Consider the following 14,014-nt stretch of genomic DNA (forward strand, 5'->3'; position numbering starts at 1 on the left):
GCCCAGGCTGGCCTCGAACTCACAGAGATCCTCCTGCCTCTGCCTCCTGAGTGCTGGCAGGAGGCATTTTCTTAATTGTGGTTCCTCTTCTCAGATGACTAGCTTGTGTCAGGTTTACAAAACACCCCTCGGGACAATGACAGAACAAAAGTAGCCAAAGCTATGGTAGCTTATCAGCCTCTTTGGTTTGGTTTATAGTATAGCTGAGTTATTATAGTGTTTCTGTTGTCTCACGACAACTGCATTGAGTAAAAACTAGAACAGTTCAGAGCAAATTAAAGGGTGGTTGAAAGTTCTAGAAAACGTATCTTTGTAATCTTTATTTGATTTGGGTCTTTGAATAACTTTGTGTTTCTATTTTTCATTAGATAAGCAAGATTATCTCCAAGATGCACAGGATGTATATGCTTCTAACCACTGTTCAGTTTCTTCAGAGTCGGCCTCTCCACAGCTAGCTTTACTACTGCCAAAGGACCAAAGATGCATTGGTCGTTGTGCCTCATCAGAAAGGTGCTGTGAAACAAATGAGACATTCCTCAACGAGAAAACACATGAGGGGTTAACTTGCAGACAGAACGAAAAAAATGTAACAGGACTTGACCTTCTTTCTTCTGTGGATGCTAGTACTTCAGATGAAGTCCAGCCTTCATGTCTGAGGAGATGTAGTAAACCTGTCTGTGACCTGATAAGTGACATGGGTAACTTAGAACATGCCACCAATAGTGAAGACGACATTGAACAGTTATTGCCGGATGACACTAAGGCTAGTGTCGATGCTTTGATCACACTGGACTCGTCTTCGGTCTCAGATACTCTCCTTGTTCCTTCAGCACACCATGGTAGTGATGCCGTTGGAGGAGAAGAGAATGACATCAGTGCTGGCCTACAGAGCAGAGATAGTGGGATTAAAGAATTGGGTGTAGAAGTAGACACAGCACTTTCTGATTCTTGTAAATATAGTGGAACAGAAAATTTAAAGGATGAAAAGATTTCTAATGAGTTAGAAACAATTGATTTTGACATGTCGTCTGCTTTGACTGAACAAAGTTCTGAAGCGTCTAACACCAAAGATAACCCACAGTACAAGGGGCTTCCTTGTGAGCTTTTAAAAGGTGATGGCTGCTTGGCAGAAGAGAGAGTAGATGTGGCAGTCACAAATCCAGAGTGTTTCAAAGAAGGAGGTAACACAATTGCTATGCCTTGTAGTTGTCCAAAGAATGAAGGGATATGCCCAAGTGACACTGATTCAAAAGATGAAAATTTCAACTTACCTGACCCTTCCTTTCAGGAAAATAGAACTGCTGTGTTCATGAAACAGTCTGTAAAAGAAGACTCAAGAAATTTAGACCTTAAAGATAATAATGATACAGCCCAGGTGTCCTCTTCATCTTTACATGCTTCCAGGGAAGCTGCACCCTCTCCACTGTCCTGTCTTTCATCGTCTGGGTTTTTGTGTGGACCGTTAACTGACAATAACGTGCATGGTGATTTTTTACCTCTCGATGAGTCTGAGGATCAGGAAGGTGATGTCATGACTACACATGAAGAAATACAGAAGAGCGCTGTTTTAGATGGGGAACTCTTGAGGGAGACAGAGCTCTTGAAAAAGGAAAAGTGTAAGAACATATTTCTTCAGCCAGTAAATGAAAAGAAAGCGGATGGAAAGGTTGAACCTGAGCAGATGGTAATCAGTGGTGAATCCTTGGAGTACCCTGAGGATACCAGCTCTAATGTAGCTGCAGAGTCTCAAATGGCACTCTGTGCTTCGAATGCCCCAGAGTCTCCTGACGGATGGGAAGGTCTGACTTTTGCCAGCAGTGATATGGATGGGCAGGAGTTAGATTACTTTAATATTGATGAAAGCATGAGAACTGGCACGCTAATTAGTGATGCTGAACTTGATGCTTTCCTGAAGGAACAGTGTCTTCAGAACACAAGGTCTTCTGAAGACAATGTAAATGATTTGCACTCTCAGATGAACCAGGTGGATAAGAAAGGATTAAATGATGAAAATGCTGGTGATACATATTTTAATGCTGAAGCAGGAGTTGCCTGTGAAAATGGAGGTGATGTGATTTGGGAAGCAATTGCGAAAGAAAACACAGTAGAAAATGGTGTTCGTTCTGTAGGAGAAAGCACAGTTCCACCTGAAAGAGGGTTACCTACCAGTCAGTCTGACATGGCGAAGGAATTGCCGGGCCCCAGTATTAACACCCAGGCTGTGGGAGGGGCCAGACCTAAGCAGCCGCTTAGCCTTCCGCCAGGAACAAGGAGTTCAAAGGAGCTGAATAGGCCAGATGTTCCAGATGTGCCAGAAAATGAGGCAAGCGCAGCAAATGCTATTACTACATCCACTTGCTCTGCCGACCAGATACCTGATGCTCAGGTTAGCTTCAATTCCAATTACATTGACATAGAAAGTAATTTTGAAGGTGGATCCAGTTTCGTAACTGCAAAGGAGTCTCTGCCTGAAAACATTTGCAAAGAAGGCTTGGTTTTGGGCCAGAAACAACCGACTTGGGTTCCTGATTCAGAAGCTCCAAACTGTATGAACTGCCAAGTCAAATTCACTTTTACAAAACGGCGACACCACTGCCGAGCATGTGGGAAAGTAAGTTATACAAACATTGGCTTTTTACTCTTCTTTCGTGGTCCTGCGGACTCAAACTAGGTCCTCTCTCATCAGGCAAATGCTGAGTCCCTTCGCTATCCTGTTAGAGCAGTGGTTCTCAACCCTCCTAACACTGTGACCCTTTCATACAGTTCCTCAGGCTGTGGTGATCCCCAACCATAAATTGTTTTGTTGCTACTTTATAACTGCAGTTTTGCTTCTGTTATGAGTCATACTGTAAATACCTGATAGGCAGGATATCTGATATATGACCCCAAAGAGCCGAAACCTATAGGTTGGGAGCTGCTGCTCCCCTTTGTCCTTAAATACTTTATTTTAAGACTAGTTTGCGGCCAGTTTCCTGATCACTGCCTGGGAAAATCCTAGAGAGCCACCTGGCTTATATTACCACACCTGACCTTGTGTTCTTGTTGATGATAAAGATACTGTGTATAAACTCTAAGGAAACGGTCTTTAAAAACTGGTGTGCTTTTTACTTAGCACTTTTCAGTAATATGTTGGTTTTGGATCAAACTACTACATCTTAGCAAAATAATGTCCTACTTATGAAAAACAGATCTGTGTAAAGCTGTAGGCAAGCTCATTATCACTAACGTATATATTTAGCTGCTACAGGAAGCTTTTTAAATCATAGACATATTTATTAAAGTTTTTATTGCCTTTCAGTTAATATAATTGATTCAAAAAATATTTCCTTATCACAGACATGATTATAAATTATAAAATATTCCTTATGTTAGAGTTCTCTAGAAAAACAATTAGTGTGTGTGTGTGTGTGTGTGTGTGTGTGTGTGTGTGTGTATATATTTTATATGTTTATGGATAAATATATATGTATGTGTGTAATTATAAAGGGATGTATTAGATTTGGTGATAGGAGGCTCATTAGTCCAGCAGTGGTTATCTGATGTGTAGGGACAGATAGTGCAGTGGTTGCCTAGTTCAAGACACTGGGAGCCTCTGAGAAAAGTGATGTGAAGGCCTGGGGTCCCTAGAGAGTCGCCAGTGTGGCTGAAGAAGTTGGAGTCTGTTGTCCATGACCGAAGGCAGCAGCAGTGCACTCAGCAGGACAAGCAGTGCAGCGTGTCCCCACTGCCTTTTTCCTCCACCCTTACGCTGCCAGGCTCCAGTCTGTTGGGCTGTGCTGCTCAAATCCAGGGCATGTCTTTACCCTAGTTGTTATTCTACATGCCAGTCTTGTCTGGAAATACCCTCACAGACATACTCAGAACTCCTAGACATCTCTCACTCCACCTAATAGTGACAGTCAAGATTAACTGTCATACTTGCTTAAGTTAAAGAACGTTAAATAATTCTATTTATGATTATGATAATTAGAAAAAGGAATCATATAATAAAGAAAGTAGGTTTTGAGCTCCTATCCCCTTGCTTCTAATAAATATACTTGAGACAAAAATAAATTTAGTATTTTATTCTTTATAGGTATTTTGTGGTGTCTGTTGTAATAGGAAATGTAAGCTTCAGTATCTAGAAAAGGAAGCAAGAGTGTGTATAATCTGCTATGAGACTATTAATAAAGGTGAGTATTGACCTGACATGTCTTCTTCCACTAACTGATCTATATTAAGAGTAACTGGATTGTGACAATGATAACTTCTTTATTTTCTTAAGGCAGGGACTAGTGTTGACTCACTGGCTTAGGTGGGACATCCCAAGGCTTGGTTTCTCTTTTTGTTCCACTCTCACAATTAACACTACCAGTTTGGAAAGGAAACGTTCAGGTTCTGGAGTGGCAGTTGATTACCTTTTAACAGGTACTGAGTTCCTAAGTGCTGCATTCCATCCGCCTGCTGTTTCATCCTCACTGTCCTCCACATCTTAGTGGAAACGTGTGCACAAGGAGTTTCCTTATTGGTGCTCGGTACTGTAGTTAATGTATAAGGCAAGGTGGTAGTTGTCATCCGTAGACAATTGCCTGAAATGAGAATGAAGGATAAGGTATTATGTATGATTTGATAAACCAGTAGGACCACCATGCGGTTTGTACATTTTGGTCTCATCTTTTTCCATCCTTGCTTTTAGAATGTTACATGTGTGTGCTTCCCATTGTTCCTTGACTCTCTAGCTAGTTTCCATTTTCAGCAGTGGTCTTGGTGGTCTTCTTTGAGTTCCCACAGGGTGTGTGTGTGTGTTATGCTGTGCTTTCACCCCTAGATACATGTCTGTTCTTTTGAGTAGTTCTTGCATTTTCAAAGATTTTGTTGATCATTTACTTCCCAGAGAAAATTACTTGACCCTTTTTTGACCAGGCCTATGAACTAGCTCCTATTAGCCAGCCAGCAGAATAAATACCTGATAATAATTTGTTTTTCTCTTTTGAATGAAGATAAATTTTTTCAGCAATTCTCCAAAAAGCTCTGATGTGAGTCTGTTAGCCTGAGGTAAGCTGTTCTACTCCCTGCTGTTGACCTATACTCTGGAAGATAATAGAATATAATTTTAAAAAATATTTCTATGTTATCGCCATTGTTTATGAAGAAGCTACATGCTTATAATTGTTTTTCTTCTTGCAGTGTGTCTGTAGCCTAGAAGACAGCTGCCAGGGCTATTAGCCCAAGCAGTGTGCTAGAATTCACATTTTAGAGCAAGTTCCATGTAAAAGTTCCTGCTTAAAAGCCAGGAACATTTGAGTTGGCAGGTCAGGTTTTGGGAAGAGACATTCTGACTATAGAGTCCGAGAGAGAGAGAGAGAGAGATGCTCATTAAAGAGACTTAGTAGAATACTGAGATACAATTTTGGTCTATCAAAGATAGAACGTAGAGGAATGGAAATGTAGCTCCATGGTAGAGTGCTTGCCTAGCATGTACAAGACCACGAGTTTAATTCCCATCAAATACACACACACACACACACACACACACACACACACACACACACACACACACACAATGTGTTGTGGGATGGATTTATTTAGATACCTGTTTTTATTCTGTTTCAATATCTGACATTGTTTCATTTAGGGAGCTATTAATGGTTATGTATTACAAGAAAATGTCAACCGTAGACTAGAAAATGATGGAAGTGATCATTTAAGCAATGCTATCAGATAAGAAAAAGATGATTCCAAGGTTGTGGATGAATTCAGTGAAGGAATGGAAGGAAAGATTGGGTAGAGATTGTGGACAGTGAGAAAGCTGCTGAGATTGTGTAAGTTTTAGCAGCATGTGAATGCTGTCAGGTCGATGGATGTGGAATCTAGAGTGTAAACCTGTGTGGCCGTTACTGGTTAGTGGAAGAATTTCCAAGAGAGCTCTCATTTAGTGATAGGAAGGAAGGGTGTAGCAGTAATAGCTGCTGTGGGCGTTCAGTTTGGAGCGGGGCTGAAGATACCATTGCTAGTACTGCTTTGTTTTGTTTTTAAATCATTCAGTGATATTCAGACAGTATTCTGTATTCTGGAGCTCCAGCTGAGAACAAAATAGATGTTCTCTTGATACGGAATTTTTGAATAAAGGGATAGTAAACAGAGAAGCCCTCAGATGGTAATACCCTAAGCTTAAAGCTAAAATGTACAGATAGACAGAAACATATCAGTGACCATAATAATGCTTTATGATAATATATGTGACTAGGAACTTGAAAGAAATAGACTATATATGTGTGAGAACCTGTAGAGAGAACAGTCTGGGCAGAGGGAAGAATAGACAGCCCACGCTATACTTGCTTAACTTGAAGAACGAGGAGGTGCAGGTCACTGGCTCATGGTGAGTCAGTGGGTTGTACTGAGATGAGGCTAGGGATGTAGAGTCTATAGGATCTGTCATTCAGACAACTTAGAGTTTAGCTCCAATTAGAAAGCCGTGAAGGTTTAAACCGAGTATTAAGGAAATAATTATTTAGGTCTTAAAGAGTCACTCTGGAGTAATCTATAACTTATCAAAGTGGAGTGCTGCCAGCTAAAGAAAGGAGCCTGTTCTAGTCACTCGGACATCTTTGTCAAGACCACTTTCTCTTGATTGGCCATTCATTTCTTTCTCCTTACAACTTGAAAAATCAAATATTTATTATAGCTTACCTGGAAGTTTAAAACCATGAGTTTTTAATACTATTCTTTCCCCTTTATAGCTCAGGCATTTGAAAGGATGATGAGTCCAGGTGGTTCTTGTCTTAAGTCTAATCAGTCTAATGATTGTGCCACCACCCAGCCACTTCAGGAGACCCACACATCCAGTATTCCTTCTCCTACAACTTTGCCCATCTCAGCACTGAAACAACCAAATGTTGAAGGTAACCAGAGTAAACTGTGTGGTTTACACCTGGGATAAGTTATTCACATAGAAGTGCTCTAGTAGTCAGGGTCTAGACAGGAAAGAGAAACCAGTCAAGAGTCAGGAGGGATTTATACAGGGATTGGGTAAACATGTATGTTGGAGACTGGAAACATGCCAGGAGTCTCCTAGACAAGTAACTGCAGGAAGCAGCTGCCACCACCACTGGGATGGTGAGGTGGAAGGGGAGAAGGCACAGTGGCACTTCCAGAGGGTTACCTGGTGGTGCTTGCTCTCAGACCTTGGGGTTGGGAGCTAAAGCACCTTCACTGAAGCTGTGATCTCTGGGAAAATGCCATATGACAAATACTGGAAGCATCAAGGGAGTTTCTTATGGCTTGTGCTCTGGCAACTGAGGGAGAGTTCTAGATCTGATGTTTGCAGTGATGAAAAGTCATGGGGCATGCAGCATTGCTGCTGCTGCTGCTGCTGCTGCTGCTGCGATTCTGCAACAAGCAAGTGGGGCTGAAAGAGTCCCTGCCCCTCGCACACTTGTCCCCTGCCCCTCGCACACTTGTCCCCTGCCCCTCGCACACTTGTCCCCTGCCCCTCGCACACTTGTCCCCTGCCCCTCGCACACTTGTCCCCTGGCCCACCACTCCCTGTCCCCGGCAGAATCCGGTCACAGCTAGTTAGCAGGCAGACCGAGAGGCGAGGATTTGTACTCCACACTTCCTGCAGAAGAGTGCAGTGTATGTAGTACAGAGAGGCTTGGGTTCTAGGGTAACAAGTCAGTAACTTTCTTTAAAAACTTCCCTTTAGTTGTGTATTGTACCACAAGAACAAGCTATTATTTGTTTATTGTCTTTAGTTTTTAAGACTCAAGCTAGTCTCAAGGTTCTGAACTCAAGTAACCTTCCATGAGTCATTGGTTACAGACCACAAAATCTATTTTAAACCTTTGAATTATCTGCTATTCTAGCTGTGGCTGTTTTCAGTCTCACATAGGGCCAGTATATATTGGCGGACACTTATTTTGGAAGCAAAAGCTGTGACATTTTAGAAAATACCTGTCAATATCAGTTAAAGATAGATTTGATTTAAATCTGACATTGGGGGGGATTAGATTATCACTCATAATCATATTTGGACAGAGATGTAGTTATGAAATTGTGTATTTTAACCCTAAAGATAATAAATGTGTCTAAAATGATTGGTATGTTCTTGAATCAACAACCTAAATTCTTATCAGGCTGTTGTAAATGTAAGAAAGGTACCTTGTTAAGGCACACACCCATGTTGCAAATACATACACATAATTCCAACTTTTTCCATGTTTTCTCCATTTTGAAAAGTAGACATGAAACTACCTGTGCTTTTATATTGTTCTAAAATCATTTGAATTTAATTCTCTTAACCTTTCTGTCTAGATACTTTCTAACAACAACAAAAAACAAATTTTCCTGCTTATAAATAGACATTTCCCCTAGATTTGAGAGGAAACAGTAACAAGTATTAGTAAGGTTTATGGCCCGTATTCTAAGAGCTACAGTGTTGGTGTTCGCTTATCAGGTGAAAAGACAAAAAGATCTCTTGAGGCCGGGCGGTGGTGGCGCACGCCTTTAATCCCAGCACTCGAGAGGCAGAGGCAGGCAGATCTCTGTGAGTTCGAGGCCACCCTGGTCTCCAAAGCGAGTTCCAGGAAAGGCGCAAAGCTACACAGAGAAACCCTGTCTCGAAAAACCAAAAAAAAAAAAAAAAAAAAGATCTCTTGAATCCGTAAGGAATCCCCTCTCCTCTTCTTCACACCTTTTCCAGACTGACTTCTTTCTGCCAGCTGTGTGGTTTTCTTGTCTGTTGTGCTCTGATCTCTACTTTTCACCCCTGCACCTTACTCAGCCCTTAAGTTGTATGCAGTCACTGCTTGCTATGGTTTGGATGTGACGTGACCCCCAAAGACATTGTGTTGCGGGCGTGGTCCCCGGTCCATTGTTCAGATGTCAGGCTTTAGCGCAGTGGGTAGGTTTCTAGGGTTCTGAGCTAATTGGTGCGTTCATCTATGATGGCTTCTCGTCTGATGACCTTAGGAGAGGTGGTGGGACTAGAAGGTGGGGCTTAGCTGGAGGATGTAGAGCACTGGGGACATCCCTGGAAAGAATGTGTCTTGTCTTTTCCTTGTCATTTGTGTCTTTCTCTGCTTTCTGGCCACCATGAGGTGAGCTGCTCTGCTCTGTTCCGTCTTCTCCACCATGGTGTACTTCCTTGTCACAAGCCTATGAAAATGGAGCTCAGCCACCTCAGACTAAAACCTCTGAAACTGTGACTCAAAAAGCTTCCCATGAAGTCATCTTCTCGGTGGTTTGTTCTGTCACTGGACAGCTGACTTAGCGTGCTACTCCAGACACTTGACTTCAGTAGTAGAGCCTATGTCTTCCCCACTGTCCATAAGCTATAATACTTCTCCTTCCTTTCAGAGCAGGTGACTCCCATGGCCACAGCTGGTCTAGAGCTCTTTGTTGGTGTGAATTAGATAGGCATGGGCTTTGCTTAAGGTACATGAATTATGGAAGCCATTTTCCCTAGGATTCTGCAGCCCCAAGAATATAGGACTTGCCATGACTAGCAAAAGGATTCTGAAAACATTAACTGACCTGTTTGGAATTGTGTCACTGCAGTATTGCCAACCTAAAACAGTTCACCTTTTCAACTCTTTTTAGGAGCGTGCTCCAAAGAACAGAGGAGAGTGTGGTTTGCAGATGGCATACTGCCTAATGGTGAGGTTGCCGATACAGCGAAACTGTCATCTGGAAATAAAAAGTGTCCCGATGACTTTAGTCCCGTCTGTCCTGATGTACCCACAGTAAGGATCTAAATCACTTCTGTTACATGAAGTTTTATTCTGTAGATAATTCCTCATGTGATTGTTAGTGTGCTTATCCTTTGATGCCTTGAGTTTGCCTAGAGATATGTGTGCATATTTTGTGCCTTGCGCTTCCCTTATAGCACTTCGAAAACTACATTATTTACGAGTTGAAGGTTGTGGGAACTGTTGATGGAGCAGGTCTGTCAGCCTCATTTTTCCAATAGCTCAAAATGGCCATTAGCATTTTTTAGTAGGAAAGTGTTTTGAATACTTTTCTTTAGATATTGTTCTTACACACTTAGTAAACTAAGCTGCAATGTAAACATATCTTTTAGGTAATCACACTTGCTTTACTATGGAACCTGGATTCCCTAAATCTGAGCTATGCTTGGATTAATGTTGTTTATAGATTTTAAATTTTATTCTTTAAAATACTTACTTTAGTTTTAATTTATATTTATGTGCGTCTGTCTGTGTGGGTATGTACATGTATGTGCAGGCACCCACAGAGGCCAGAAGAGGGCACTGGATTCTCTGGAGCTGGAGCTACAGGTGCTTTTGAGCCCCCAGTGTGGGTGCTAGCAATCAGACTCTGGTCCTGCAGGAACAGCAAGCACTCTTAACTGCTGGCCCTCTCTCCAGCCCCAGTTGTCCCCTTTTTTTTTTTTTTTTTTTTTTTTTGGTTTTTCGAGACAGGGTTTCTCTGTGTAGCTTTGCGCCTTTCCTGGAACTCACTTGGTAGCCCAGGCTGGCCTCGAACTCACAGAGATCCGCCTGGCTCTGCCTCCCGAGTGCTGGGATTAAAGGCGTGCGCCACCACCGCCCGGCCAGTTGTCCCCTTTTTAATACTTGTTTCTGGCAGTGATTCTCAATTTTTAACAAAAATCTCAGAACCTCTTCATAAGCTTTAAATGTTACAGAGAACCCCAAAGATTATGTTATGTAGGTTATATGTATTTACAATTATTGTTTTTAAAACTAAGAGAAAACTAAAATATTTATTAATTAAAAATAATAAACTTGTTTTATAAACTGTGTACTATATAAGCAATAGGAGACACTATTTTAAGAAAAAGAATATTTTAAAAACCGGATCACTTCAGGAGAGAGTGGCATTGTTTCAGTTCTGCTTCCGCATGTAGTGCATTGTGATACGCTCTTCGGTTCTATGAAGGAAACCTAGGATCACATGGTCTCTCTGAAAGGATGTTGTGAGCTTCAGCAGTCCCTGAACTGAATTTTGAGAATCATAATTTATTTTATATTGATATGAACTTAATGGTTTCCAGCATTCAAGAAAGTATTTGTTGGTGATATTTCTGCCTCCATTTATACGCTGTACCAGGTGTAAGTAGAAGGCAAGTAGTGTATACTATCTGCAAGTAAAAGTTCTTGAGCAGACAGGAGTGGTTACCAAAGGGTGTATTCCTTAGCTAACACCAGCTCTCAGTCTTGTTCCAACAGAATGGAAGTTTCAGACAGACTCTGCATGTCACTAAATGTAGTCATATCCCATGACTTCTTAATACTTACTCTGCACGGTCTAAAAGAGGAAGAGGCTCCAGTGAGGATGACTGGCAGTAGTGTTTCCTGGGTGGTTGCTCTTGCAGACTCTACTTCCCAGCCACTCCTCTGCTGCCCTCCTTTTTCTTCTCCCCTACCCTTCCAGGCTGTTTTGATGGTTATGAGAAGGAGGGAATGTTAGCTGAGCTAAGCTGGTCACTGTGTAACGGGGCACAGTCATTAACTACCCCTGGTGCTCCTTAATGTGGTGTGCTCCTGAACTCAGGGAAGTCAGATGGTCGCTATCTCTTGGAAACTCAACTTTAGAAGACTTTAGGAGCCTATATTGGTTTCTTTTATTTTTATTAAAACTTGTTTGGTTATAGAGGTCAACATTTCACTCTTGAACAGAGAAGATGGACTGATTTATTTTCTCCCCCTATTTTACAGATTATAAATAGAGTGGATCATACCCATTCTACTAGAGTGGAAAAACCAAACAATGAGATAGGAGATATTCTAAGAACTGAGGTAACTCAGAGTCCTGTTTCTCATGTTGCACCTGTGGAAAAACTGCCTCTGAGCACAGGCACTGAAGGCTTGCCCATGCTCGGCCCTTGCACTCTAGAAGATGATGTCTTCATGGACAGCGAGGAGCCGTCTGCTCCTGGTGTTGTGCCCGCTCACCCTGGTTTGCCTGTTGCCAGTGTCTCAGACTACAGGTTACTGTGTGGCATCGCCACACGTGTCTGCACCAAGATTAGTCTTCTACCTGAAGACGAGGTTGGTCTGCCTCCCCTTCTGGCTACATCTGGAGAAGAGGGATCAGGTAGGATAGTGGCTACTTCAAATTGAAAAGGAATCCTTGGTTTTGGTCTTTTGAGAAAAGGTCTGTGGCCTCCATGAAATTTGCTGTGTAGACCAGGCCTGTGAGAGGACAGGTGTGAGCTACCATATCCACCCTAGGGGACAATAACCTTTTAAAAGAACATACTAATTTTGTCTTTAGTATAAGAAATGCATTTTAAACATTTTTGTTATGATATATAAAAGGAGTGATAACTTTAGTTTATAGAAAGTCTTATTTATACAAAAGAAATAGAAAACTATTTGAACTTTTGAGTCATTTATTGCATGTGGGTCTCTGACTTAGGGTGAATTAAAGCATAATACAATGGGGCAATGTTTCTGTATGGGGTTTTAACTCTAGCTTTTGTGTTTTATTTCTTTAAGAAGCGTGGTTTCCAAAGAAAGAGCATTAAATTCAATGACAAATTAGGGATTTTAGGTCACCATTCGCTACTTACTTCATGTGTGACTTTAAACATCTTATTTAAGCTCATTGGGTCTCCATTTTCCTTATAAAAAGAGAAAAGAGATGAGCTGAGATACTGTAGCTAACTCCCACCTCAAAGTCATTCCCTAGGGTAGATGCCTGCTGCCTCAAGCATTACTTTACATCTGAAACATAGGCTTGTGGAGTGTTGTTTGCTTGTTAATGTAAAGAAATGAAGCTTGCTATTGCCTGTAAGAGACATTTTGTGAGCTCACCTCTAGAGACAAAAGTGTTTTAAGCTCTGTTCTTGGAATATCGTGTATGTTTTCTGGTTGGTTGTCAAGTTTTGTATTGCTCTGGCTACCTGTCACTGATACCATGGCAGCAAGCAGCATCTGAAACTGGAGCGTAGACTCTCTTCAGAATTAGAATCCACTTGAATGTCTGTATGATGTGTGTGAGTGCTGGTGTACGGCACAGCATGTGTGTGGAGGTCGGAGGACAACTTGGTTGGGTAAGGCTGTCTCCTTCCACCATGGGTTCTAGGGGATCCAGCTTGCATGGCCAAGAAATGTAACCCTCTAAGCCATTTTGCAGGCCCTAGAATCCATTTTTGATGAAAGTGTTTTTTTTTTTAAACTTGAAAAACATACAAATATATAAATAAATGGTAATTGAATGTATATATATTCATATATTTCAGTTATATCTATTTGTTCTATGTTAGTAGGCAGGAAGGTAAAAATAAGTATGTAATTATGAAACAGAGTAGTAATTGGTTTCAAGAAACATGTTTGTTTTTGTTTATATTTAATCAGTCTATTACAGATTTAAACTTTTTATTGTAAGCATATTTGAGAGGATATTTATCCTGATTAATACATTTCTGTCATTTAGTGCCTGTAATACACGAACACCCATCTCATGAGCAGATCATTTTGCTTCTTGAAGGTGAAGGATTTCCTCCTGCCACATTTGTTCTAAATGCTAACCTACTTGTGAATGTCAAGTTAGTATTTTGTAAGTAGAGATTCATTTTTCTGATTGTTTTGAAGTAAAGATACATAAAGTAATTATATCTTCATGTTACATTTTGATTGACAATAGTGAAAAATAAACAGGATTGATTTTTTTCAGCCAAATGTGACTATATACAATTCTAAATATAACAATGATTGGCCTCAGACCTGAGGTTCTCCTGTCTTTACCTCTGGAGTGCTGGGATCACAGGCATGCTCAGCTCAGTTGAGGTGTTTTTGTTTTGTTCATCTGCCTTCTCCCTCTCTCCCTCTCCATCTTCCCCTACCTGCCCCTCTCCCTCTCTCCCTCTCCATCCCCCCCTCCCTCTCCTTCTCTCCCTCTCTCCCATGGTTATTCAACCTAGGGCATCATGTGTGGGAGCTAAGCACTCTGCTGCTCTGCGGCCTCCCCAGCCCAGCTGAAGTGCATTTTGATGCTTACTGTAAAACTGCCTGTTGGCTTTCATCCTTTTAGATGGATTGAACTGTGG

General features: G+C 41.4%; 1 protein-coding gene across 2 annotated transcripts in view; it reads left to right on the plus strand.

Moving 5' to 3' along the window:
- Zfyve16 (zinc finger FYVE-type containing 16) overlaps positions 1 to 14,014 on the plus strand; it is a 52,008-nt gene that overhangs the window by 10,352 nt on the left and 27,642 nt on the right. The window contains exons 3-8 of one of the 2 annotated variants that reach the window (XM_059276392.1): positions 369 to 2,611; positions 4,076 to 4,172; positions 6,720 to 6,881; positions 9,580 to 9,722; positions 11,679 to 12,057; positions 13,402 to 13,524. In XM_059276392.1, coding sequence (XP_059132375.1) covers positions 369 to 2,611; positions 4,076 to 4,172; positions 6,720 to 6,881; positions 9,580 to 9,722; positions 11,679 to 12,057; positions 13,402 to 13,524 — 3,147 coding nt within the window. The remainder of the gene's footprint in view (positions 1 to 368; positions 2,612 to 4,075; positions 4,173 to 6,719; positions 6,882 to 9,579; positions 9,723 to 11,678; positions 12,058 to 13,401; positions 13,525 to 14,014) is intronic. The other variant, XM_059276393.1, reaches the window with a different exon arrangement.

This window comes from Peromyscus eremicus, chromosome 11 (genome assembly GCF_949786415.1).
Source record: "Peromyscus eremicus chromosome 11, PerEre_H2_v1, whole genome shotgun sequence".
NCBI lineage: Eukaryota > Metazoa > Chordata > Mammalia > Rodentia > Cricetidae > Peromyscus > Peromyscus eremicus.